Below are 26,593 nucleotides of genomic sequence, written 5' to 3' on the forward strand. Positions count from 1 at the left end.
TATTCCCAGTGCAACTGCCTTCCTATGAAGTGTGAGAGAGAGAAGTGCAGCCAGCAAGAAGCTTTGCCAGATGCAGATGGTCAGCTGCCCTGACCTTACAGAAGCTGGTATTGTTCTACCTGATTCTACATACGTCTTAAATATCCACGCTGGGGAAAGAGCTGCTTGTCTGCTGCAACTGCAGTCAAGGCCAAGCCTCTCTCGATCACAGCTTTGTCATGGTTTGTGGCCAAGCTCTTCGTCGGTCCCCTCAGGATCATTCTAGCACCATTTCTCACTGGAAACCCAGTTGGCTTCCCTTGCTGCACGTCCCACAAAGCCAGGAACTGCTTGGGCGTCTTAGGGCTTGTCCCTGCTTCCACTTGTCCAATGCTGAGAAAGCTCGGGTCCAAGCAGTTTTCCCTTCACCTGCCCTTTCCCAGGGAAAAGCTGCTCTTTAGCTCTAAATCCGAGCAGAAATCATTCCTGAGGAAACCTGAGCTGCCGTTTGCTCCATCTGGGTGGAGAAAAGTGAAGAAGTGTAGAAAAGCCCTTAATCTGCCACATCCATCGGGTTCCATCTGGTGCCTTCTCCAGCTTGTACTCTCCTGATCCCTAGAAGGCACAAATTCCACAATGGGAAGCCCTGACCTAAATGCTGCTCTTCATTTCAGCATTGACTTGGAGCCAAATCCAAAGTTGGTCATTTCTTGAATGACAGACAGAGCTTTCCATTTTCACATTGAGCCAACTTGCCTTCTTTAAGGCACTGCATCCTCTAGCATTGGTCTTTTCAATTTTAACACTCACCAGGCGTATGAACTCTGCAAGTTCACTGCTTTTCCTGCCTGTCCTATGCTGTCTGTGTGCTCCGCACACTGTGCTCTGCTTGACCTTTTACCAACTCCACTCTCAGCTATGACACACTTGGCTGTGGGGTTGCACGCCCTTCTTCTGACCACATCCCAAGGCAACGTGGCTTTTGCTCCGCTTGATGGCAGCTTCTCTGTTTCTCCACTTGCTTTGACAAACCCTGATATAGGATAGGCAGTGGGGAGCCGACACCCCTTTTTCTGGACTAGTTAGGCATTGTTGTCAATCCATCCTGAAGATTGTTTGCCTTTTTGCAGGAATGATCTGTCTGATGTATGCAGCATATAAGGTGGGGCAAGACCTCCCCCCCCCCCCAATACACACAGAGATTCTAGAGGAGAATGTAGAATGTAGCCAGACCACTGCTGGCTCAGGGAAGGCAGAGGATGTTGGGAAACCATTACCTGCTTATGTTGTCTTGTGTTCCATGTTGTCTTGTTACTTTCATGTCAGTGCGACAAAATAATCTCTGGTTTCTGAGCAACTTTTATCTTGACACTTTCAAAAGCAGGCCGCTCCAGCTGGCATAATCAGCAAAAGCTTCAGCAATGTCACAGGAAAGAGATGGCAGGGAAACAAAAGCTGCAGAAACTCTCAACGGCTTATTAAAGGCCTCTATGTATGTAGATGGACCAATGCACTCTTCCCCCCGCCATGGGAGACGACCTGTTTTGCATGCAGGAAATCCCGGGTTCAGTTCTGGAGTCTTTGGCCAACAAGGTCTCAGCCAGCAGGGCTATGAGAGATTTCTTCCCAAGGCTTTGGAATGATGCTCCCAGTCAGGGCTCAAAGGAACCTCACTGGCTATAAGGCCTCTCCACATCACCTGATGAGCATTAAGCAGAGCCCTTGGGTGGGATCAAAGTCTAGGCAATAACTTTGTCAGTTTAAATTATCTTATTAAATTATCATTGTTTAATTCCTGGATAAACCTTTGAGGATATCTGCAGCTTTTGTTCTTCTGTGAAACCCTTGAGGGTGGCTGATCATGAAGGGTTTGCTTTTGCATCATTATGCCAGTACCTAGGTACCTGGTTATTTGCTGCAAAGGATTTGGTTCTGGGGAGCAATCCTTTTCAAGACTGTGCTTGTCTCTATAACAGAAGTTGGATGTATGAGTATTCTTTAAGTCATGTGTCAAGTAAGATGGGCTTAACCATGTGCATGTATGTGCTATTCCCTAAATCTGGGTAGAGCCACACAAACATTTACCAAGTGGTAATTTAGTACAGAGTGTATGTAACCATTTGGTTTCTTTGTACCTCCCAGATTATAAAAGGAAGTTTACCAAATGTCAGGTGTGGTAAAAAAAAATTGTCTCATTCCAACTATCCATCTATAAAAGTCAGGTGAAAGCCAATGAAAGGTTTGTGCTTCCTTCTTCCCTCTCCTGGATTCCGGTCCCTATCAGTGCACCCTGTTTGCCACCCCACCTTAGAAATACGCGCCCCCCCCCCCCAGTTCTGGGCAAGGCATTCTGCAAGCCTCCACGTATGGCATCAGATGAGCCCAGCTTCTAAAGAAGATGGCTTGGCCACTTTGTTTGTGAAGGGTGCTCTCTTGCTGTTAGCTGGGGAACATTCAACTAGGTCAGAAATCATTTCAGTTGGTTTTGGGGTATGGTATGTTTGAATTACTTTTTAAAAAACAAAAGCAAGGCATGTAAGGTATCCAGGAGTCACCCAGCAATCAAGAAGCCAGGAACCATCCCAGAATAAAACCCAGCCAACAAGACTTCAGAGGCAGCAGGGTGAGTACCTTGTTATCTTCCTCTTCCTTATGGTTCAAGGGAACTCACCTGAGCAGAGGCCTTATTGACTGTTGATATATAGGAACTTTTGACACTGTTAAGATGAATGTTTTTAGCCTTCTTAATGTGTGTACTATCATGTCCCTAACAGGCCTTGCAAATGAAACACAAAATGAATGTTGGAGGTATTTGTTACTGACTCAAGATCTGCTGGTAAAGGAATGTGCAAGCTTCCGAGTAGCACTGAATTCTAAAGCAAAAATTACAACGATAAAGTAGTCCTGGGAAACCTTTGCCCACCAGGCCTGTGCCATCATGCCATAGCCCCTGCAATCTGCCTTCAAAGTGATCCCAATCAGAACAATCTGGCCATGCAGATTGTCTAGAGAAAGCAAAACTGGTTACAAATACAGATTTTATCCCGTTCTCATCAGATTGTGTGTCACAGTACTGCCAGCTCATCACCAGAACATCAGCGAACATTATTAACTATTGTTAAGTTGTGGCTTTTGTTTTCTGCCAAGGAGCTCAAAGCAATGTTTTGCTTTACATCAACCCTGGGAAGTAGCCTGAACTGAGAAGTGGCAATGTTCAGTGCAGCGGGGATATCTCAGAGTTCATCTGGAACCTTGTTGAACATAAATCTTGGATTACCAGGTCCCTGCTGGGCAGTGTGCTTAGAGCATATCTGTATCCCCACTACTCAGTTCCCACAGACATCCAGTCATTTTTTTCATTTCACTTTAAATTTGTATACCGCCTTACTCTGTTACTATTCACAAGGCAGTTTACAAGCTGAAGAAACAACAAAATAGACAGCAATGTTCACACACCTAATAACAATCTGACCCAATGCAAAAAAGTCACAATAGCTTTAAAATAAACAACATATAAAATAAAGCAATATTCATTAATATTGGGGCAAAGCATTGATCCATTAAAATGTAGTAGTAAACAGTATAATTAAATATCAGCAAATAAGAATTAAGCAGTTTACACTTCTCCGTTACAATAAAGAATTACTAAACAATAATCAATAAAAAATAATGTCAAGTCACAATGCATAAAATACCACAAAACATACAACATCATGTAAGAGGATCAAATTGAGAAACAAGGACACACAACTGAATTATTTTTTAAAGAAATATCCCTGAACTCCTCTTCTCTCTCCCTAGTGGCTTCTGCTGTGCTCCCAGTCGTGGTCTGGGAGGGGCTCCTCAGGCGGGGGGGGGGGGCAAAGCAGTTGGGAAAAGCCATTGCTTGATGGACAGCAGTCTCCAGAAGCTGCACCCCATTCATGCTGCCATTTGCAGACTCCAGTGAGGCAGAAAATGGGCAACGAGGGAAAGTTGTGCAAAGCCCCTTCAATGGGCATCCTTGTCTTCCAAGTATTGCTCTGGATGTGCATTTTGCCACCACATCAGGAGTGCAAGTAACAGGCAGGCTTTGTTTGTTGAAGTGTTGTTAGAGCTGAGCAATGCCTTTTGAAGATAACAAAAGCCATCGGTGAACATCAGCCTTTTCCTGCCTCACAAGTTCTGTGTAGCTCGAAAGCTTGCAAAGTTAAACCTAAAAGGTATCAGTCTAATATAAAATATAATAGTCATACCTTTTTTTTATTCTTATTCTTATTATCACTTACTATGTTGGGTGAGCTCTGCAACAGTTCTCTGCATGAAGGAAGAGATTTCTTTAAGCCTATGATTTCAAAACCACCAGAGCTGCACAGTGGCGTAGCGTGGGGGGTGCAGGGGGGGCCGGGAGCACCGGGCGCAACATCTGGGGGGGGCGCTCGCCGTCTCACGGAACCGACGAGCTGTGCGTGCGTCCGGGCTGAAGGCGTCCGGCAGGCAGCAGCTCTCAGCGCTCGCCGCGGTCCCATGCATCAGGGCCGCGGAGGGCGCGCCAGGCAGCCCCTCCTCACAGCCCCACTGCCGCCGCTGCTGCTGCTGCAGCTGCTGGGCCATGTTGCATTTTCCTCGCCTCTCTGCCCTCCTCCTCCTCCGGGCAAGCGGCGTCGTTTGGGCGGCAGCGCCAGCGGCAACTCGCCTCAGATCACCTGACACGGACCCGCCGCCGCCGCCGTGGCTACCTTACCGTAAATACCCCAGCCCAGGCAGCAGCAAGAAGAAGCTGGCAGCGGCGGCAGGTTAGGGGTTAGGGGCGCAAATTACTTGCCTTGCCCCGGGTGCTGACAACCCACACTACGCCGCTGGAGCTGCACTGCCTGGGGGGCGTGTTTCTCTGCTAGGTGCTTTCTGGATCCCTGGGCTCCTGTGAACGGGGCCTGTGGCTTGCAGCTTTGACTTTCAGCTGGTGGGTCATTCATAGCGCACAACCAGGGCACGCACAGGTGGTGCAAGGGGAACAGTCAGCATTTTCTGTTTTTGCTTTTTTAGAAAGAAAAGGAAGAGGGAGAGGTGAGAGGCACGAGGGAGCAAGAAGACAACAACTCTTTTTATATGCAATACTTAAATTCTGTTGGGGTTGGCCATTGTTCAGGCAGAAGACAGAGGCATATGCAGAGGAGAGGCATATGCAAGGCAGCTGAGCATTCTGGGTAATTTAGGTTTATAGTCACATGACAAAAAAAAAAAAAAAAGATTGAATCAAGAACTAGTTAAAGCCACTTGTGTGAAACCGTCAGGAAAGCGGACTTCCGGGTTAGCGCGAACGGCTAATGGCGGATTCCCTCCGAGCTCCGGAGGGAATCGGCTCTGCTGAAGACGGGTCTTGCCGTGCCGGCGACACGGGGACCCTCAGAAACCGCAGGCGCGGAAGCCTGCGGACTTGGTGACTCGGTGGGCACCTTAAGCGCCCTCCCCGACCCACGAAGAGCCTTTTTAAAGGCTACGGAGAGGGTACGGAGAGTGGCGTGGTGCTGAGAGTAGACCGCTACTTCAGTGGAGCGAAGCCGCAAGCCATGGCCGGAGAGCGCTGACTTTCTTCCCAAAATTTGGACTGGATAACAAAGGACCCGTGAGTAGTGGAATTTGGACTTTTAAAAATTTTTATCCTTTGAATTCGGCACGACCGGGGGATGTGTTAAAGGGAAGTCCGCACCCCCTCTACTTATAGACGATTTAAAGCAAGGAACGGAGAATTAAGGCGGAATGAATACTGTTTTGATGATTTAAAAGTTTTTCACAAATTTGATAGAAGAAGATTTTGTGCTGGAGAGAAAGGGAGGAACTTTGGAACTTTGTGTGTAATCCCCCCCAAAACCTGGGAGTGTCCTGTTTGGGTGCCGGAGGAAGAAGTGAAAGGAGTTTGACAGCTGTCAAAGAAGCTGTCAAACGGGCAGACAAAGTAAAGAATTTTGTTATTTAACAACTCTCTGAATTAAAGGTGATACATTTGAACTGAGGCGATTGGAAACAAAGTACTGATAATAACAAAGTAACAAATTATTGGAAAAGGACTACTAAATAACCGAAAGCCCCCTAGGGGGAATTAGTGACATTACAATGGCTGCAGAGGGAAAATTACTGGCAGAGATAGAAAAAATGTTCTTTCTCGTGGGAATCCTGCAAGAGCAGAGTATGGCTCTGAGTAAAGTATTTATGACCTTGAATTCTGAAACAAAGAACTATTTTTTGTTTGTTTTTGGGACATTTGTTTGGGAAGGGACAGAAACCGGGGCAGGGGGGGGAGAGAGAATAGAACTATAAAATGTTATGATTTGTTTTATTTGGTCAATGTGACCTATAATTAATATAATAAAGGGAAAATTTGTGGAAGGGAAGTTAGATCGACCTTAAAAAAAAAAGAAATGAATGATTATAAGAGAATTGGATAAGTTGAATATAGATAAACAAAAAGAATTAAATTTTTAAAAGCAATATGAATATGTTTAAGAGGTTAGGTAAGAACTTGCTGAATTAAATTATTGGAACTGGGATGTAAGAGGAGGGGGTGGGGGGAAGTCAATGAAAGTGGGTAAAGAAAATTAGGGTATGTAATTGTATTTGTGTGTTTTTGTCTTTGTGTGTGTGTTTGTTGTTATAAAATGTAAAAACCCAATAAAAATTATTTAAAAAAAAAAAAACCGTCAGGAAAGAAGGAGAGGAGACAGAGTGACAATAATAGATTAAATGCAGCTTCATCTCTCACTTTGGGATAAAAGAGGAATCTTTAAGCAGAAAGGTAAATGCCAGCAGCAGAAACTACATGGAAAATCAATAACACTCAAAACCTGCTACAGTTTTAGCTTTTTTTTTTCATTTTGCAGTTTTTGTCTTTGCCTTTATTTATTTATTTGCTTGCTTGCTTGCTTGTAATAACCATAAAGAAAATTACACAAAATCTTTTTTTTTTTTTTGAATAATATTTATTCAGGTTTTAAAACATTACAAAAAACATTACAACAACGGAAAACACAATACAAAAAAATCCAAGACATTTCCAAGAAAAAATGCAAAAAACAAAAAATACAAAAATACAAAAACAGATAAAAAGGAAAAAAAAATTATTAGAAAATACATACAATCAAAACAGGGGAAAAACCAAGTTAAACCTTTACATAATTTTCTTTCTATGACTTATTTCCTTGACCTCCTCACACCTCCCCTCTTTGTTTTCTAGTTCAAACAGATATTTCAGCAAATCCTTCATCTTTATTTTTATCCTAATAATTTATCTTAATATACTGTAATTTTCCATTCTCTCTTTCACCAATTAGCCATCCACTTTTACTTTATTTAATCTTATTTCTCATTAAAACTGATACATTTAAACCTATTCTCTTAAGACATTTCCCCTAGGGTCATAAAAATTGCATTCCACGATTTCTCCATCTCTCATTAAAAGCATTAAAAAAAAAAAAAAATTCTCAATATATACACTTTAAATTCCCAATTTTCTTTCACTGTCTCCCCTCCCCGGTCTCGGCCCCTGCCAACAGTTCCATCAGCTTACAACAGTCCATCAACCTGGAGATCTCAAATCTGAGGCTCTTAAGTCTTTTTCATGTCCCATCTGCCGATCTTCTTGATAATCTTTAATATTAAGAAGCAGTTCTCGGGGGAGCTCCAACCCAACGATGGCCATATTCCTTCTTATCAAGTCTGCCAGATTTCCATAATTAAAGATAGGGCCCATAAAGTATTCCCGATCTTGTTTCACACTTCTTCCAAGTCCAAAGGCCCCAGAAACTTTGGTCCCCTCCTGGCTCAAATTCATATCCCAAAAGTCATTTGATCCCCACATAGGGTGATCTCTCCACTTTTCATTTTCCAAATCAAGCCAGGCTCCCATCTCCAAAAACTGGCTTCTCCTAATTACAGTCATGTAAGGCCTCAACTTGTAATCCTCCAATTGTCTCTGTAGGGTTAAAGCTCCCCCTTGCATCACTTTAACAACAACTTTCTCCTTCTCTGGTTCTTCAGTTTGTTCAGTTGAGAAAGATTATTGTGCCGGATTCTTGTCGACTTCTTTACTGATGCCTACTTTTGTTCCCAAAATATCAACGTTGGTAGCCATGGCATCTATCTGTTCATGCAGCTTTCCCAACAGATAAAATGTCCTATTCAATTCAAGCGTAGCTTTTTTCTCCGCCGACATCCTTGAAATGTCCAAGGTCAAAGCCAATTTGTCAGAGTTTTTATCTTTAGGCTAATTTCCCAGCTGCATTCTTATGACCATGTCCCAAAACTCCCTCTAGAGGAAAGCAGTCTATCAATCCTTACAGCACAGTCCCAAAAGTCTCAAAAGTAAATTAATAACAATTCCAGTTACCTTTCCTTCTTTTTAGACGCAGAAATGGACAATGGAAACAAAGTCTTTCTTTGTATCTTAACAGCTAGCTGTCAAATTTGACAGCTGTCAAATTTGACAGCTGTCAAACCTTTCTATTCACCGTCAATGGGCTCCTCGCGGACCTCTCCCGGGTTTGGAGACGTGATGCTTCAGTTCCTAAATTTTACCTTCTCCAGCAGGCTTCCCCTGCTTCCAAAGGGAGTGTAAGTAATAGTTTCAATCAGTGAAGTTTTAATCCTTTACGTAGAACTTTCCAAGACCTTAGTTAACAAACTCTTTGCTTCAGTCAATTTACAGAAGGGGGAGGTGGACTTCCTGTTTAGACCTTCCCCCGTTCCTTGCCAAATTAAATTGTTTTAAAAACCTAATTTCCCGTTCTACTCATGGGTTGTTGTTTGCAATCCAATTGTCCACAAGAAAAAGTCAGCGCTCTCCGGCAACGGCTGTGCGGCTTCACTCCGTAAAAATAGCGGTCGATTCAAAACACCGCGCCGCTCACCCCACGTCGTTTTGAAGCCCCAAAAAAGGGGTTTCCCTGCGGGTGGGGGGGCACTCCTGGTGTCAGCCGAATCCCACGTTCCCAGGCTTCCTCTGCCTGGGATTTTTTAAGGGTCTCCGCCTTCACTGCGGTGGCAAGACCCGATTTTCGCAGAGCGGGTTCCTCTAAGTCAGAGGAGCTCCACCATTGCCGATGGCGCTAACCCGGAAGTCCTAGAAAATTACACAAAATCACGTTCATATATCGTATAAGTACATCAGTATACATATTTAAATATATAGGCAGCTTTTTAACATTAGCTCAGAACCATCATTTAAGCTCAACAAACCCCAGACATTGATTAGCTTTGATTTCATGTTAAAATATACATTTTAAGATTCTCTTGGTTTTTATCTCTTCCAACTATATATAAGGGTTTCATCTTTTCTGCATGCCTTGCGCCAGGGTGCCTACTTGCTCCCCACATTGGAGGGGTGCATCATGTGACACGTGCTCGCACGCCGGGGGGAGAATGGGGAGTGCAGAGCTGGGTTCCACGCTGGGCCTTCTTCTCCCCGCGGCAAGTGCCAGGAGGGGGCAAGGATGCATGGAGGGCACCTGGCGGCGGTGGGGGGTGACAGCCCCCCTTCGTATTGGTGGGGCTGGGCCCCCTGCCTCAAATTATTGAGGGGACTGAAGCCCTTGCACCCCCTATACCTGGCAACCCTGCCTTGCGCTATATTTTATCTATAATTGTTAGCCACCTTGACAACAAATATTTATGCTGAATGTGCAGAAAATGTAAATAGGGAAGTGCATTTTTTTCTTGTTTCTACAAAGACCAAAGATGCAAGACTTGCAAAGCTATAAACCAATTCCTGCCCTTCTGTCTCTTCTCACACAGGTCACAGTAGCACATCTTCAGGTGCCCAGCAGCAGGATGAAACCTCTGTTGGATTCCTTTTCCAAAACTGTCTCAAGCCCCATTATTTGTCACTTGTCCTAGTGATGTAGCTCAAACAACCTAGAGTAACTGAAGAATAGCTCCCTAGAAGCCATTTTAATGTTCTCCTCAAGCTCTCTAGGACCCTAGTGTAGCAAAACCTTGTAGGGAATGCAGGGAAAAAACTACTTGGTGTTTCAGCTCCTCTAGCAAATACACATTTGTGCGCATGCCCTTCTTGTGGGGAAAATTACCCTTCTCAGCACAGTGGGTTGTGTCTGGAGCCGAATAAAGTGTAGGCAGCAGAAAGACCACTGAGTCCACTTGGGGAATTGTAGAATCCTAGAACAGTAGTGTCAGAAGGACCCTGAGGACCATCTAACCCAAGGCCTGGTTAGCATGCGAATGAATCCCTCTGCCTTAGAGCACACACCTCAGCAAGAGGACAAGATCACCAGAGTGATGGCAGACAGTAAGAAAGCAATCCTAGGGTGCTTCTGCCAACCAAGGAATACATGGGCAGCTGGAAGTGCGGCAGGTACCTGGTGCTTCTCTGATGATTCAAAATGAAGTCTTGTGGTGTGTGGTGTAGTGGTTAAGAGTGGTAGACTCGTAATCTGGGGAACCGGGTTCGCTTCCCCACTCCTCCACATGCTGCTGCTGGGTGACCTTGGGCTAGTCACACTTCTCTGAAGTCTCTCAGTCTCACTCACCTCACAGAGTGTTTGTTGTGGGAGAGGAAGGGAAAGGAGATTGTTAGCCGCTTTGAGACTCCTTCGGGTAGGGATAAAGCGGTATGGGGGACTCCCTGATCCTGAATGTGGCAACTGTGCCCCTGAAGGACCAGGTGCACAGCCTGGGAGTCATTTAGGACTCACAGCTGTCCATGGAGGCACAGGTCAATTCTGTGTCCAGGGCAGCTGTTTACCACCACCATCTGGTATGCAGGCTGAAACCATCCCTGCCTGGAGACTGTGTCGCCAGAGTGGTGCATGCTTTAGTTATCTCCCGCTTGGACTACTGAAATGTGCTCTATGTGGGGCTACCTTTGAAGGTGACCCAGAAACTGTGTACAACTAATCCAGAATGCGGCAGCTAGACTGGTGACTGGGAGTGGGACTTCCGGGTTGGCGCCTCCAGCAATGGCTGAATTCCTCTGATCGGGAGGAATTTGCTTTGTGGAAATTAAGGTTTGGCCGCCACGGCAAAGGCGAGGACCCACCAAAAATCACAGGCGGGAGAAGCCTGTGAACGTGGGATTCGGCTGGCACCTTTTGCGCCTCCCCTACTCACGGGGAAACCCGGTTTCGGGGATCCGGAGCGACGTGGGGTGAGTGGCGCGGTGCTTCGAATTGACTGCTTCTTTCATGGAGTGAAGCCGCACAGCTGTTGTCGGAGAGCGCTGACTTTTTCCTGTGGACAATTTGATCTTAAAACAACTACCCGTGAGTAGAACGGAAAATTGGATTTTTAAACGTCTTAATTTGGCACCGAAACGGGGAGGTTTAAAACAGGAAGTCCGCCTTCCCCTTTTGTAAATAGACTGAAGCAAAGAGGCTGCAAGCTAAAGTCTTGGAAAGTCTTCTGTAAAGGATTAAACCTCCATCGGTTAAAATTATTAACCCCCCCCCTTGAAAGCAGGAAAAGAGGGGGGAAATTTTGGATCGTGTAAGCCTGCAGGAGAGAGAGTGAAGAAAGATAAATTACCACTGCTTCGAACCTGGAAAAGGGCTGCTAGTAAGACTGACGTTTTGGGAAAGTTTATTGACTGTGAATAAAACGTATGTGGACAGATAGCTAAATAAGAGAAATATATTGTTTCCATTGTTTCCTTCTGCGTTTAAAAAGGAGTAAAAGTAACCGAAAATTGAAACTAATTTTGTTGCTTGAACTGTGTTTAAAAGGATTGATACAAATAGAAATTGTTTCCCTCTAGAGGGAGCCTTTGAAACTGTTACAGGAGTGGAGCTGGGGGGATTACCAGCTGCAGAGATAAAAAACTGTGAGAACCAGGGATTGACCTTGGATTGGTAAGAATGTCGACAGAAGAAGCCTTGGTGATTGCATTATGCAAGATAAGTGCCTCATTGGAACAGCTTCATAAGAAGACGGATGTGATGACTATCAAAATTGACAATTTGGGACAAAAAGTGACTGATTTGGGACAAAAAGTGAACATCTATACAGAAATTATTCAGGAATTGTTTCAGGAATCTACTTTGACATGGCAAATTGCTGAGAAGGCAAGGGAGAAAGTTGTTGTTGAACCTAAAGTAATACAAGCGGAGAGAGTCCCAGTCTTACAGAGGCAATTTGATGAATATAAGTTGTTGCCTTCTATGACTGAATTTAGAGAAAGTCAGATTTTGAGGATTGGAACCCTGCTTGGATTTGAGAAGGAAAGTTGGATAGATTCCCTCATGCAGGGATGTACTGACCTTTGGGATTTGGACTTGGGCCAGGAGGAGATTGGAGTTGTGGGGACTTTCAGTTTTGGAGGGATTTTGAAACACGTCCTGAAACATCTTTTGGACTTTAGTGCTAATTACGGAGATTTGGCTGACCTGTCGAGAAAGAATAAAAATATTGCTAGGTTGGAGCCTCCCCGAGATCTACTCCTCGGCATCAAAGGAAGGAAATTAAGAACAAGATCAACAGAAGACAAAGTAAAGTGCATGTATAAATATGAAGAAGATCTGCAGAAGGGACTTGGAAAAGAGTTAAGAGCCTCGGACAGAAGATCACCAGGTTGATGGACCATATGGAATAGACGGAAAGGACTGGCAGAATCCGAGACCAGGGAGAAGAGACGGTGGAAGAAGATTGGAAAAAGTTTAAAGTTTATTTATAGAAATATTGTAAAATTAATGAGTGTTAGAAAAATGTTGGAATGAAATTATATGGCTTTAGTAGAAATGTTATAAGGAGTTAAGTATAAATAAGTATTATGGTATTAATGGAAGATAAGGTTAAAATAAGTTAAGTTAATTATATGACAGAAAATAGAGAAAGAGGGAAAGGAATTGCTGAAATAATTAATAGAAGTGGAATACAAAAAGGGAGGTGAGAGGAGGTCGATGAAATGAGGGAATGAAAGATAGGGCATTGAAACGGTATGATGTATGTTTTTTATTTTTTTATGTTTAGTTTAATGTGTTAATGTTGTGTTGTGCATTGTATATTGTATTGTATTGTATTTCTTTTGCCTTTTTTTCTTCTCTTTTTTCTTTTCTTCTTCTTTTCTTCTTTTTTTTGTAAGATTTAAAAGTAATAAATATTATTTTTTAAAAAAAATAGACTGGTGACTGGGAGTGGCAGCCGAGACCATATAACACCGGTCTTGAAAGACCTACATTGGCTCCCAGTACGTTTCCAAGCACAATTCAAAGTGTTGGTGCTGACCTTTAAAGCCCTAAACAGCCTCAGTCCAGTATATCTGAAGGAGCGTCTCCACCCCCATCGTTCTGCCCGGACACTGAGGTCCAGCGCCGAGGGCCTTCTGGCGGTTCCCTCACTGCAAGAATGGAGGTTACAGGGAACCAGGCAGAGGGCCTTCTCAGTAGTGGCGCCCGCCCTGTGGAACGCCCTCCCATCAGATGTCAAAGAAATAAACAACTATCCGACTTTTAGAAGACATCTGAAGGCAGCCCTGTTTAGGGAAGTTTTTAATGTTTGAGGTTTTATTCTGTTTTCAATGTTCTGTTGAAAGCCGCCCAGAGTGGCTGGGGAAACCTAGCCAGATGGGTGGGGTATAAATAATAAAATTATTATTATTTAGGCAGATGTAAAACAGTGATATTTGTCAACAGGTATCCAAACAGCCCTTCGAGTCAGAGGCCATTACATGTTAGCATAATGCAGCTCTGCTTAAATTGTTGTTTGTTGTATCTGTTTTGTTAGAGCTTTTGTGTTTGTGATTCAGAAATGCACACAAACTCAGGCTTAGGCTTGTGTGCTTTAGTGCTCTGGGATCTGTGTGCACAGTTTAAGGTTTAAAGGTACGCAAGTGCCACCTTGTGTTCTTTACTATACCAGAGGTTCAAACACTGCCAGGTCAGTGTCATTTCAAGTTAGACATCTCCATGGATGGCCTTCTGATGTAAGAAGTTGCAGAGTTCCAGTAGACCCTATTCCAAATCAGAAACAGGTAAAGGAGCAATTAGGCTGCACCAACTCTTTTCCTGGGATGTGTCCTGAGGAAAGCTGGTGCAGTTGGAGCCCAGAGGGAGTAATCACTTCCAGCTTTCCTAGTGAGGAAGCAAATTCCTCTTTAAAGAGGAACATTAGGTCTTCTGGCCTCTCCCCACACCGGGGTGCATGCAAAGGGCCCACCTGCCAAAGACGCAGCAGCAGAACTGCCCAAGAAAAAAAGGGATTATATATATCTCTTTCTCTGAGAAAAACGAGAGGATGGTGTGAATGTGTATACACCTGAGATGCATTGGATCAGAGTACCAGGCAAGAAAAGTGGGAAGGCACAGAACACGACAACTAAGTGGACAGTATTGGTGTGAGCGGCCGAGTAACCAACATTTTGGCTTTTAAGTTCTTGCTCTTTTTTTGTTTTAGTTCTAAGCAGGGTAGGGAAGCCAAATCAAGTGGGGGAGAGGTATTTTTAACCCTTCCCACAGCACTCTTTTCATAACCCAAATTCAAACTGCTGTTTGCCCCAAAGGGAAAAAACGTGCAGGTACATTACATTTCTCCTTTATGGAGCATCAGCAATCCTCCTCTGGCTTGCACCTTCCTGAGCCTCCTGCCAATGCTGCTTCCTGCAATCTGGCAGTGAGCCATTTTGGGGGGCTTTGATTTTGGGCCCTGGAAATCTCAGTTCTCTTTGTGCTGTTAGATTAGGATGCCACAGTTCGGCATACCCAGAATTTCTGCTGATTTAACAGGGTAGGATCTTAAACATCTTCCAAGGATGTTTCTTGAGCTGTGGGTAGCATCCTTCCCAGGTCTCAACCTTGTCTCTACTGCAAACAGGTACACCAAAGTTGCATTGATAGCCATCACTTGAAGCTCGGCTGAAGGTCCTGGAACTGTGCTTTAGGTTGAATCAGCTTATTAGACCCCTCTGCCTTCAACCAGACTGCAGTGCCTCTTCTTGATGCAGTCTCTCTCTTTCCTGTAGCTGTGTCCCTCTCTGTATCTTAGCTGCTTCTTAATTTGGCTGTTTGTGGTATGCACTGTAAGAGTATGGCCTCTCACTGCATGCCCCTCCAACAGATTATTTAAAAGTAACATTATTTTTCCCCACCTCAGCCCATTCCCTTGTACTTCCTCTCATCTTTTCTCCCTCTCTCATTTCAGAAAAGAACCAGCTACCGAAAATGCGTCCTCCAGGCTTGAAATTTCGCCTGAAGAAGCGCACACAAGCCCCATACTGAACTTGGCTGCCCTTCCATTTGTTTCTCAGGAACTCCACAGCACCTCCAAAGGAATGGGTTCATCAGTATTCCTCATGTTCCCCAAGACAGGGAGAACCCCCCTCCTTTGTTCTACCCTAACCTTGGGGGTTTTGCCATCAAGAAAACAGCCCTATTCGTTGCCCCAACAGAACTCCCCAAATCCTTTCTTGACTGAACTGATTGCTGGTGCTTTTAACATTCGTTGTTGTTTTTCGATTTCTCTGGTTTGTCATTGACCAGCTGACCTTGTTTTTGCCTTTTTATTGTGTCTGTGACATTTTCCATTGATAAGTAAAGAGGGGCACCATGTCCTGGTCTCTTTCCTGCATCTCCTTGTTGTCCATGTGTCTGTTTTTCTTCTTGCTCATCTGTTCAGTAAGCAGGTAATGGTTATGCCCATTTGTTATGTGCTGTGTCGCATCATCCGTACATAGAGGGTAGTCTTGGCTAGGATTATGGGCTCTGGCACCATCCATTTTACTGTTCACATACTGTGGAATCCTGATTTGTGCTGCTGAGAGACTTAATGAGGGGCTGTCCTGCCAATCTGGGTGCTGCTGAGCATCAGAGTAGCTTGGTGCTTTGGTAGTTTCTTTCTGCATTCTGAGAACGGGCGGGGGAGGTGCTGGAGTCAAATGGCCCCGTCAGAAGAACAGTCACTAACCTAGCCTAACATAAACCAAGGAAGAGGCAAGCAGTGGCATGAAAAGTCCAGTTTATTCAGTCAGCAGACTCAAGTGGAAAAGCTTTTGTTGGACTATGGACAACTATAGGCAGTTCCTGAAGGCCCCTCTCTGCACATTTCCCTGGGAGAAGGCGAGACAAAACTGCTCTTGACATGCTGCTTCATTGGGAGGAGGCCTTCAAACTTCCATTACTTGAGGACTGCTACCGCCCAGGAATAGCTCTACTCTTTTATTCTGCTGATTGCATAAACTGGCCCAAAGTGTCATTGCGTTTTGTTCTCCCTTGTTCAGGGAGGACTCAAATCGTGTGGTAAACCATAGAATTTATGAAGGACTTAATCTTGCTGAAATCATGCCATGGGCTCACTGACACTGGGAGGAAGTTGCCAGGTTTCAAATTAATTCAGCTGATCTAGATGCCACTTTGTCTACAATAACTGTGTTGGTCAGCAGGGGGCAGCTGCTAAGCAAGTGACGCTTCTTTCCTAGACAAAGATGAATGCTCGAAGGATAATGGTGGATGCCAGCACGAGTGCCTGAACACTTTTGGCAGCTACGAGTGCCAGTGCCGCAGCGGCTTTGTGCTGCACGACAACAAGCATGACTGCAAAGAAGGTGCGTTACATGGTTTTCTTGGTGAAAAGGGTCCCCCTTGTGGATCTCCCAGTGCCAATGCCAAAACCCTTGTCTGAAAATCCATAGGCATAAAAGATTGGTTGGGTCCAGCGATGCAAGATAGATGCCCTCCACCTGTGTAATACGTGCCAGCTATTGACCACTTTCTTAACATGTTTTGCATACAGAGGACCCCAGTTTCAATCCCTGGCCACATCCCCAGGAAGAGGGAGCAGGGGGGAGGAAAGATCTTTTTCTGCCTAAGAAGCGGGAGAGTTGCTGCCAGTTAAGAATAGGCAAGACTGGGCGAGATGAAGCAAGGGGTGAACTAGGGGTGTCCATGGGGCAAGGGAAGATAGGGGGCCAGGGTCAGGTTTTTGTAATAGTATTTAATGCCGGGGTAGAGAGCCTGTGGCTTTGCAGATGATGTTGGACTACAGGTCCCCTGAACCCTGGTCCTGCTGGCTGATGGGAGTGGGAGCAGGAACAACATCTGGAATGTCACAGGTTCCCCATCCTTGCTTTGAATGTAGGGGTGGGGAACTTGTAGCCTGCACACGTCAAGAGGCCCTAAAGCATAGGTCACAATTTCCCCCTGCGAGGCACCCATGTGTCCCACCTCTGATGTCATATGTGATATCAGATGTGGGGCAGGTGAAAATGCGGCTGCTGTGGAACAATTTGAAGCCTTAAAAGTGCTTCTTCTCAGGGCCAGTTTACTTATTGGTGCTGGCAGCAAGCCTGCCCCATTTAGCTGCACAAGGGAGTTCCACTTCAGGAACTTGGTAGCACAGCACATCCCAGCGGACTTCATGTAGGCAGCCAACAGCTGATGGGCACCTACAGCAAGCTGGCTGGGATCTGCACTTGCAGCAAGCCCAAGAATCCGCAGTGCAAATGCTCCTCCTTTGTAGGTGCAACTCCAGCTGTGTCCGCCAATAAGTATTTTTTGTTTTGCCATTGTGACATCGGGTGATTGGCAGGAGGGAGTCTGCATCCACTCATCAAAATGGCCTGCAAAGGGTTAGGGAGGTCAATATTTGGCCCAGGGGTTGGATCCTGTTCTCCTACCCTGCTTTAATGCAATGTACTGTTACACAGATCTCAGATCCCAGGCTTGATTGTTTCACTGCTTGCTGAAGAACTAGTCTGGCAAATGTACTGTGCTTGCTCTCACTTGAAAGTTATTGGGGTTCAGCAGAGAAGGTGCCAGACTAGATTTGGAAGATCAAGAATTAGATCTGTTTTGTGCTGTAGATTCACAGGGGTGGGTAGGCCACTGTCCCTTCGGTGTGGTTCATCATGCTGTGCTCTTTATGGAAGAAGCTGCCCCTGAACTGTCATCTCAAGGGGGAAAACTCCATGGATCTCAATACTGGATTGTTTGGTGGTTTCTGGTGCTCTGGCAGTAGCATTAATGCAAACGTGTGTTTTTTAACAATTTGCTCCTTTGGAGGAGCTTGGTGGGGTAGTATAGTGGCTGCAGGCTGGACTGGCTCATCAAGTGTGTTCTTCCAGGACAACAGTTGCACTTTCTCCCCAAGAAACCTAGAGGGTGGGGAACAGAGGATCCATCTGCTGTTACAACCTTGGTGGCATCTAAGGAGAGTTCTAGGCAGGCATGAATGAGACCAGAAAGAGCTTTATTTAGGGGAGGATGAGCAGAGGAGAAATGAGTGAGAGAAAAGCAGAAGAATTGATTGTGGTGGAATCTGGGTGGGAAGTGAGTATTTAGCAGGTAAATTCAAAGGGAGTTTGTTTGGGCAGGTTTCTTTGTGGTGGAGTGTAAATTAACTGAAGGGAAATGGATAGCACATTGTGGCTCAGACTCCCCACCTTTTCCCTGTGCTCCTGTCTGGCCTTGGGCAAGTCCAGCACTCTTGTTTCCAGCCAAACGCCATGGGAAACTAACATATGCCCTTGCATATGATCTTCAGAGGTACGCTACCTATAAATGCAAGCATTCAATTTATTTATTATGGCTGATGGGTTAATGGTGGAACTAGAATGAAGCCGGGTGGAGGGGTTGTGGGTGGGTGTTGCTGAGGGGAGAGACTTGGTAGACTTGTAGCAATGGGGGTATGAATTACCCTGCTCAGTTCTTGGCCCTAAGTGGGGATAGACTGTGACCTATTCCACAGGATTGTGGAGGGGCAAAGACAAGTTAAATGCACTTTGCATGTTTAAAATGCTATATAATATTTTAGGCAGTGTTAATGTGCCCATTGGACTATCCATAACATTATATCTAATTCCCAGGGAGGCCGAAAATCTCCATGGTTTAGAGCACAAGGTTTTCATACAGAAGGTTGCAGGTACAGTCCCTGCTAACCTCAGTTAAAAGGAAAGAGATTAGCTGAAAGGGAAAAACCTCTGCCTAAAACAGCTGCTGCCTGTCTGGTATAGGCAATACAAGACTAGATAGAGAAATATTCTGATAGATTAGTAAGGGTCCTTCCTATTTTCTCTGTATGGAATGGAAATAGAAAGTAGACTTCATGGCATCTGTCTGTTTACTGAGTCCCACTTCTTACAGCTGGCTGTGATCACAAGATGACTTCCATCACTGCAACCATCACCAGCCCAAACTGGCCTGATAAATACCCAAGCAAGAAGGAATGCACCTGGGCAATAACAACTACGCCAGGACACCGTGTCAAACTGGTAACTGAGCAGGAGAGAAGAGTGTTAGAAGGAAAAACAAGGCATAGATCAACAGGGTTTCAAACTGCATTTAGACTGGCAGTCCTCTTAACTCACCAGGAACAGAGGCGGGCAAATAAGGGGTCAGGTGGGGAGCCCTTACCATAAGTAACAGGTTGTCTTTGCAGAATTTTTGTGGAAGGAAGGGTGGTTCTTTGCTGATGATTAAAAAAAACAAGAACCCTGAAACATCACCTCTGGGAGACGACAATCTTTGTTATTTGTATGCCACTCCATAATACAAATGTCTCTGGGCTGCTTTCAGTGAAAAGCAATGCACATGTGAAATAAAACATACAAGCATAAAATTAAAAACTTTAGTCCTCCAGGTGAGCTGGCTCACCAAAGTCAGCACCTGAAGCTTCTTGGGATTCAGCACCTGGCAGCCGTAGTATCAATACTAAGCCTTGAGAGTCATGATCTGGGTTTCCAGTTGGAAACCGCCAAGGCAAGGGGGTATGAATGAATGAATGTCTGTATGACAAAGCAATGTCTTGTCGTGTGAGGCCAGGCAGTCTGATGTGGCCTGTGGCCACCATCCCCTCCGCAGAGCAGTCCTTCAGTAAAGCCACGCGGTGCACTTTGCCGCCCACTGTTTTTGTAAGCAAGTTTCCTATTTCAGACCATTCGAGAGCTGGATATCGAAGGCCACCAAGAATGCACTTATGATCACCTGGAAGTTTACAATGGGAAAGACGCCAAAGCTCCTGTCCTGGGCCGGTTTTGTGGGTCTAAAGAACCAGACCCCATTATCTCTTCTAGCAACAGGATGTTCCTCAGGTTCTTTTCAGATAACTCCGTCCAAAGAAAAGGCTTTGAGGCAACCTACACATCAGGTAACACCCAGCACTGGTTCATTGCCAAAGATGGGTGGTCTTAAGCAGTGCTGTTTTTCTAGAAAAAGAGGTGCCGGAACTCATCATGAGCTCCTCCTTCGTTCTCTTAGAATGGCAATGGCACTCACCTGAGAGGGGCAGGAACTGAGTACCTGTGAGTTCCTGCTGGAAAAATAGCCCTGGAAACCAGAATAGTAGCTATGAAGGCCTTATAAAAGAAGCTGATGCATCAGATAATCCCATCACAAAAGGTTCATCCACCAGGGTTTTCTGGTCAAAAAACAGTAATTCACATATAGGAGATAGAAGGGTACCATCCCTGCCCTACTGTGTAAGTGGGCACACCTTAAACATCTCACTTTCCCTCCCTCCAGTCCTCCAGGAATGTTTAAAGATGACCAAACGCCTTTATTTCACCGCTTCCCTAGTGAGCGCGTGTCATGGGGAACCATTTGTCAGTGCCCTGGTGGAGAGAGAATAGCTCAGCGATAGAGCACATGCTTAGATGCAGAAGGTCCTGAGTTCAAGTCCTGGTATGGTGAGTTTAGGAAAGAAAGGTTCAAGAAGCAGGTGATGAGGAAGACTTTACTCAGGACTCTGGAGAACCACTGCCAAACTGAACTGAAAACACTAGACTAGGTGGACAGAAGGCAGCTTCCGAGATCCCAGCTAAGGGATGTCTAGCCAAATCCAGCTGTCTAGAAAAGTGGGGTGGGATTTCTGTTGGCTAGCAAATGACTCATCTTGTCTGCTTCACTCACTGTGTGAAGGGTGCACTTTCTTTTGGGACAACCCAGAATTCCACTGTGTGTTTGTTCTTATTTCTAGAATGTGGAGGCCAGATGCGAGCTGAAGTAAAAACCAAGGATCTCTATTCTCATGCCCAGTTTGGAGACAACAACTACCCTGGAGGCTCGGAGTGCGAATGGGTGATTGTGGCTGAAGAAGGCTATGGGGTGGAGCTCATCTTCCAGACATTTGAGATTGAGGAAGAGGCAGACTGTGGCTATGACTACATGGAGCTGTTTGATGGCTATGACGGGACAGCCCCCCGTTTGGGACGCTACTGCGGCTCTGGGGTGAGCTCCTTGCTGAGTACCCTGTTGCTCTCTTCTTGTGCTACTGTTCCAGGAGTCTCTCTCTGGCGGAAGCACAAAACAAAGATGGCACAAAGCACTTAGATGATAAAATTGGGACAGGAGCAGAATGCATATCTATATAATAAGACAGAAGTGACTCTGGTGAATTGCTTATTTTTAGAACTTGGGCAAACCGTTTCTAACTTTGTTATGGTGTCCAGGGGCAAGACTGTAATTCTGTAGGATGTCCATTGTTTCTTCGTCCGCATGAAAACAGCACAAAATTGGCCTTCCCAAGAGCCCCAGGATGCACTTGTAAAGGCACATCATCCACACGGCCAGGCGACCCTGCCAGTGACAGCGTGCCTTTTCCCTCTGCTTCTTCCACCTTTCTTTTTCAGAAGAAGGAATAAATGCCTTCAGTGCTACTGTTGCAGGTTTTTGAAAAGAAGGGTTGCTTTCATTTATGTAGGCATAATGAGCATATGACCCTATCACAGCTCATTTATAACCATTGCAATAGATGACATTTATGCCTGGTTCATTTTTTTATCACTCTTTTAATTAGCAGTAAAAAAAGATAATCCAGTTAGCCTTCTTTTCTTTTCATGAAAGAGAGGTTCAGTGCTATAACACTGTAATGCTATAATGTTAATTTTTTAAAAAACCCACTTTTAAAAACCCATTAAGCATCAAGGGTGTCATAAGGCAGGCAGTGAGGCAGCTGCCTCAGGTGGCAGGTAATGGGGGGGCAAGGAACAGCAGCAGCAGCAGCCAGGGCGGGAGGCCCCCGCTGTGTGTGCCACCTGGCCAGCCGGCTGCCCTCAGGGGCCGTGGGAGAGCCAGGTTCAAGGGCCAGTCTGGTCAGCTGGCAGTTTATAGAGTAGGACAGGGTGACCTCTTCTCTTTGACCTCAGGCAACAGAAATGTTTTGCATGAGCCCTGTTGAGAATGTTGCTAAAATAGAGATAATTACAGTGGTACCTCGGGTTAAGAACTTAGTAAGTTCTGGAGGTCTGTTTTTAACCTGAAACTGTTCTTAACCTGAAGCACCACTTTAGTTAATGGGGCCTCCTGCTGATGTCGCACTGCCGGAGCACGATTTCTGTTCTCATCCTGAAACAAAGTTCTTAACCCGAGGTACTATTTCTGGGTTAGCAGAGTCTGTAACCTGAAGTGTATGTAACCCGAGGTACCATTGTAAACATATTTTAACATTGTTGCATAAGCGGGAAGCAGTGAGTAATATGGGGGCACAGAAGAGAACTTAACTCCTCTTTTGTGGACTTCTTTCTCCTGACTGATTTGCCATACAACCTGAGCCTGACTCCATATCCTTTTCTACTCCAACCCTTGCTGGAATATTTGGATCCAATGAAGCCCAATACAGTGGTACCTCAGGTTACAGACGCTTCAGGTTACAGACTCCGCTAACCCAGAAATAGTACCTCGGGTTAAGCACTTTGTTCAGGATGAGAACAGAAATCATGCTCTGGCGGTGTGGCAGCAGCAGGAGGCCCCATTAGCTAAAGTGGTGCTTCAGGTTAAGAACAGTTTCAGGTTAAGAACGGACCTCCAAAACGAATTACCATATTTTTCGCTCTATAGGACGCACTTTTTCCCCTTCAAAAATGAAGGGGAAATGTGTGTGCGTCCTATGGAGCGAAGACGCCATAGCCCCTCGACCCTCTCCCGGCTGGAGAGGTGACGCGCGGCTATGGCAGCAGCCTCTCCGCTGCGCCTTTCCGCTGCTCCCTGACCTGCTCTTTGGGGCTGGTGGTGGGCTTCCCCCGCCAGCCCCAAAGAGCAGGTCAAAAGGAACCTGAAGCCTGGAGAGTGAGAGGGGTCAGTGCACACCGACCCCTCTCGCTCTCCAGGCTTCCAAGGTAGCCGCCTGAACGCACCTTAAACGGCACCTTGTTTTAGAGCGGGAAAACAAGAGGGGGGAAATTCTCCCCCTCTCTGCACAGCGCCTCCTGCCGCTTCGCTGAAGGGGCGCTGGGCAGAGAGGGGGAGAATTATTTTTTCTTGTTCTCCCCCCTCTAAAACAAGGTGCGTCCTATGGTGCGAAAAATACGGTAAGTTCTTAACCTGAGGTACCACTGTAAATGCAATTGGAATAAAATAGAAATCTAAAAACACTACTGCAGCCAGTCTAGATTGATTAAACCCTGTTAGGATAGATACCATAATTAAGCATTTAAGGCTGTAACTAAATGCCTGCTTATCTGGTTGTAAGCTCCATTGAACTCATTGGGGTTTACTTCTGAGTAGACATGCATACGATTGCATATTACCGTATTTTTCCCTCTATAGGACGCACCGGACCACAAGAGGCACCTAGTTTTTAGAGGGGGAAATCAAGAAAAAAATATTATGCGCGCAGCCTGTCCGCTTCTCCTAGAGCTTCTCGGGGCTGCGGGGGAAGCCCAGGTTTCCCCCCCAGCCCCAAAGAGCAAAGAAGCCAAGACAGTGAGTGGGATCCATCCCGCTGGCTGTCTTGGCTTCTGCCATAGCCGCGCAACCTCTCCAGCTGGGAGCTAAACCTCTCCAGCGTGGCTAAAGAAGCCAAGACAGCGAGTGCGATCCATCCCGCTCTGGAGAGGCTGCGCAAGGCTAAAGAGGAAGCCAAGGCAGCCAGCGGGATGGATCCTGCTGGCTGTCTTGGCTTCTTTAGCCTTGCACAGCCTCTCCAGCCGGGATGGCAATTCCCCCACCTCCCGCAAAAGCCCACAGGAGCCGAGCACCCTTTAAGGAGCGTGCAGCTCCTGCAGGCTTTTCTGTGAGGAGGGACTGACTGGCTGCGTCAGTCCCTTCTCCCTCCTGCGGAAAAGCCCTCAAGAGCCGTGCGAAGCTTGTGTGCGGCTCTTGGGGGCTTTTCCTGCCTGCCTCCCTGCTGCATTCGCTCCATAGGACGCACAGACTTTTCCCCTTAGTTTTTAAGAGGGAAAAAGTGTGTCCTATGGAGCGAAAAATATGGTAAGCTTTGCACCATAGATTTCTACAGCAGTAGCCTGAAATTTCTGCTGCATCATCATGGGTACATATCATGGGTACAGTGGAACCTCAGGTTGTGAACGTGGTCCGTGCAGGAGGCACATTCGCAACCCGCAGGGCCACGTCTGCGCATGCGCGGGTTGCGATTTGGTGCTTCTGCACACGCACAGAGTGCTACTTAGCATTTCTGCACATGCGCGAGCACCAAAACCCAGAGGTAACCCATTCCAGTACTTGCAGGTTCGGCGCGGTGCGCAACCCAAAAACGCGTAACCTGAAGCGTCTGTAACCCGAGGTACCACTGTATTTCACTTACATCCCTTACAGACTTTAAGTAATGTAGCAAAGACAGTTTCCCCCTTTTCAAACACTTATCTATCCATCTAACTATTACATTTTTATTCTTCCCATCGTCCAAAAAGCTCGTGGTAGAAAATATGGTTCCTTCCTGTCTTCACAATAACCCTGTGAGGAAGCTTAGGCTGGGAGATAGTGATGGGCTCAAGGTCACTCAGGTATATTTATGGAAATCCCCAGCCCTTGTTCACCAGCAATTTTACTATAACACATTTCCTCTCCCATTATAATGCATTTGTGAGACCACTTGGTGCAACCTTAGGCAGCACTTGAAACTGAGAGGCCAAATAGAAAGGCAAGCAAAATTGAAAAGTAGTGTATTTGCAATACTTCAGTACACTTTGCCAGGATAATGGCAAAAGCAGGAGGGTGCTGAGAAAGGAGGAGCTTCCTTGCCTCCCTCCGTCACGCCCCCCCCCCCGCGACATCTCTTTGCAGAGGCTTAATTACTGGCACCAATCAGCTCGGCCTCCTATGCAAATTCAACCACCACTGCTTGACTTGCCTAATTTCAAGCACAGATTTGGGTTTTCAAGGTACAGAAACTGGATTTTGGGGGGCACGGATGGAACATAAGCCTGCCTATCCTGAGGAAGGCAGGATCTTACCTCTTAGGGTTAAGAAGGAATCGTGTCTCCCCAGTTCATCTTACCTGTTCTCTCTCTTGATCCTTCCTTCCTGCTAGCCTCCAGAAGAGGTCTATTCTGCTGGTGACTCCGTGATGGTAAGATTCCACTCAGATGACACCATTAACAAGAAGGGTTTCCACCTGCGCTACACCAGTACCAAGTTCCAAGACACGCTGCACACACGCAAGTGATCTCTGGCCGCCCAACACCCTACGAAGGAGAGCAAGCCTTCCAGTACAGAGGGGCAGGTCTCCACTGTCTGCAGAAAAAGGAAAAAAGACACTCTGGAGAAAATTCAAATAGACTGGAAGGAGAAAAACACAATACACCTCAGAGTGTGAAACACTCAAGCAAAAGCAAAGGTGCTGCCAGCTGCTCATACAGACTTGTCTCGGGGGAGTCCTTTCATTTAAAAAACAAATGTCCGTTTCTGTGCCTCTTTGTTTCTTGAGCAGAGTGTCTCCAGGACTAACCACTTCACAGCTTCCATTTACAATTTGATTCTTTGTCTGCACGGCTCTCCCCCAGTCCTGGAGGTTATGATTTAAATGCTGGGAAATCCAACCTATGGCAGACATTTTCCTTTATAAACTCTATAAAGCAGGTTGACCAGCAAAGTGTCTGACTATACAGACCCAAATGCAGTGGAGAGACTGCCATGCTTGCAGAAGCTGTCTTATCTGTTGTAATGATGTAATAAACACTCTTTCTTGTACTTCTCAAGAGATGCACAACAGCCTCTTTAAACGTTTACTATTTGAGATTTTTTTTTAAAAAAAATATTCCATTACCAAGAAAAATGTAACTTGAAAACTTCTTGCTCCTTCATTAACTTTTTTATTTTTAAATTAAATTTTTAATTGGAATCAAAGCAGAACTTGCAGTCCCCACTTGTCCAGACCTACAAAAAGGGAAAGTACTACAACCAGAATTCCTGAAATTACCGTGTGAATCTTTATTTTCATGGGTTCCTTTTTCGTTCTGGTTCTGTGCAACTCTCTTTCTGGAGCTGTTTCAAACGGGGTTTTGGCCATTTCTTTCTTTTCCCCCATTCCAGCTGCACTTTCCTTTTGGGATGGTTTGTTTTTTCTCTAGTGATTACCTTCCCTTCTGGTTTCCTGTTCATTATTCCTGCCATTCACTTCCTGCTCAAGTGGGAACATAAGTAAGAGCGCTCCTGGATTAGGCCAAAGTCCCATCTAGTCCATCATCCTTTTCTCATAGTGGCCAAGTGAAACAGGACCTAAGTGCAAGTGCGCTCTCCCCACTTGTGATCCCCAGCAAGTGGGATTTGGAGGCCTACTTCCTCTGACGCTGGAAATAGATGCCGTGAACTCTCAGTGTCCTCAGCTCAGGCATCAGCTTAGCTGCAGTTTCTTTTGGGGGCCTGTACTTTCAACTCTCGTAATTTCTGTGGAATTCATTGTCTGAATCTTGGGGGGATGAATGCCCAAGCTACTTTTACATGACTGTAAATGTATCTCCATGGAACCATGA

General features: G+C 45.6%; 1 protein-coding gene and 1 long non-coding RNA gene across 4 annotated transcripts in view; both read left to right on the forward strand.

The window, feature by feature from the left end:
* Positions 1-25,863, forward strand: part of BMP1 (bone morphogenetic protein 1) — a 183,055-nt gene extending 157,192 nt beyond the window's left edge. For 2 of the 3 annotated variants that reach the window (XM_081843860.1, XM_081843861.1), the window contains exons 16-20: positions 16,370-16,495; positions 19,032-19,159; positions 19,821-20,034; positions 20,863-21,113; positions 25,153-25,863. In XM_081843860.1, coding sequence (XP_081699986.1) covers positions 16,370-16,495; positions 19,032-19,159; positions 19,821-20,034; positions 20,863-21,113; positions 25,153-25,287 — 854 coding nt within the window. In that variant the 3' untranslated portion in view covers positions 25,288-25,863. Of the gene's footprint in view, positions 1-15,096; positions 15,523-16,369; positions 16,496-19,031; positions 19,160-19,820; positions 20,035-20,862; positions 21,114-25,152 lie in introns of those variants that run through there. The other variant, XM_081843862.1, reaches the window with a different exon arrangement.
* On the forward strand, positions 4,848-10,919 carry LOC309331622. The gene is made up of 3 exons (XR_014151908.1): positions 4,848-5,268; positions 6,677-6,751; positions 9,745-10,919. It is a non-coding gene; the product is annotated as an uncharacterized lncRNA (long non-coding RNA).
* Positions 25,864-26,593: the final 730 nt, after the last annotated feature.

The sequence above is a fragment of the Podarcis erhardii genome (assembly GCF_964252035.2).
Source record: "Podarcis erhardii genome assembly, chromosome: 16".
NCBI lineage: Eukaryota > Metazoa > Chordata > Lepidosauria > Squamata > Lacertidae > Podarcis > Podarcis erhardii.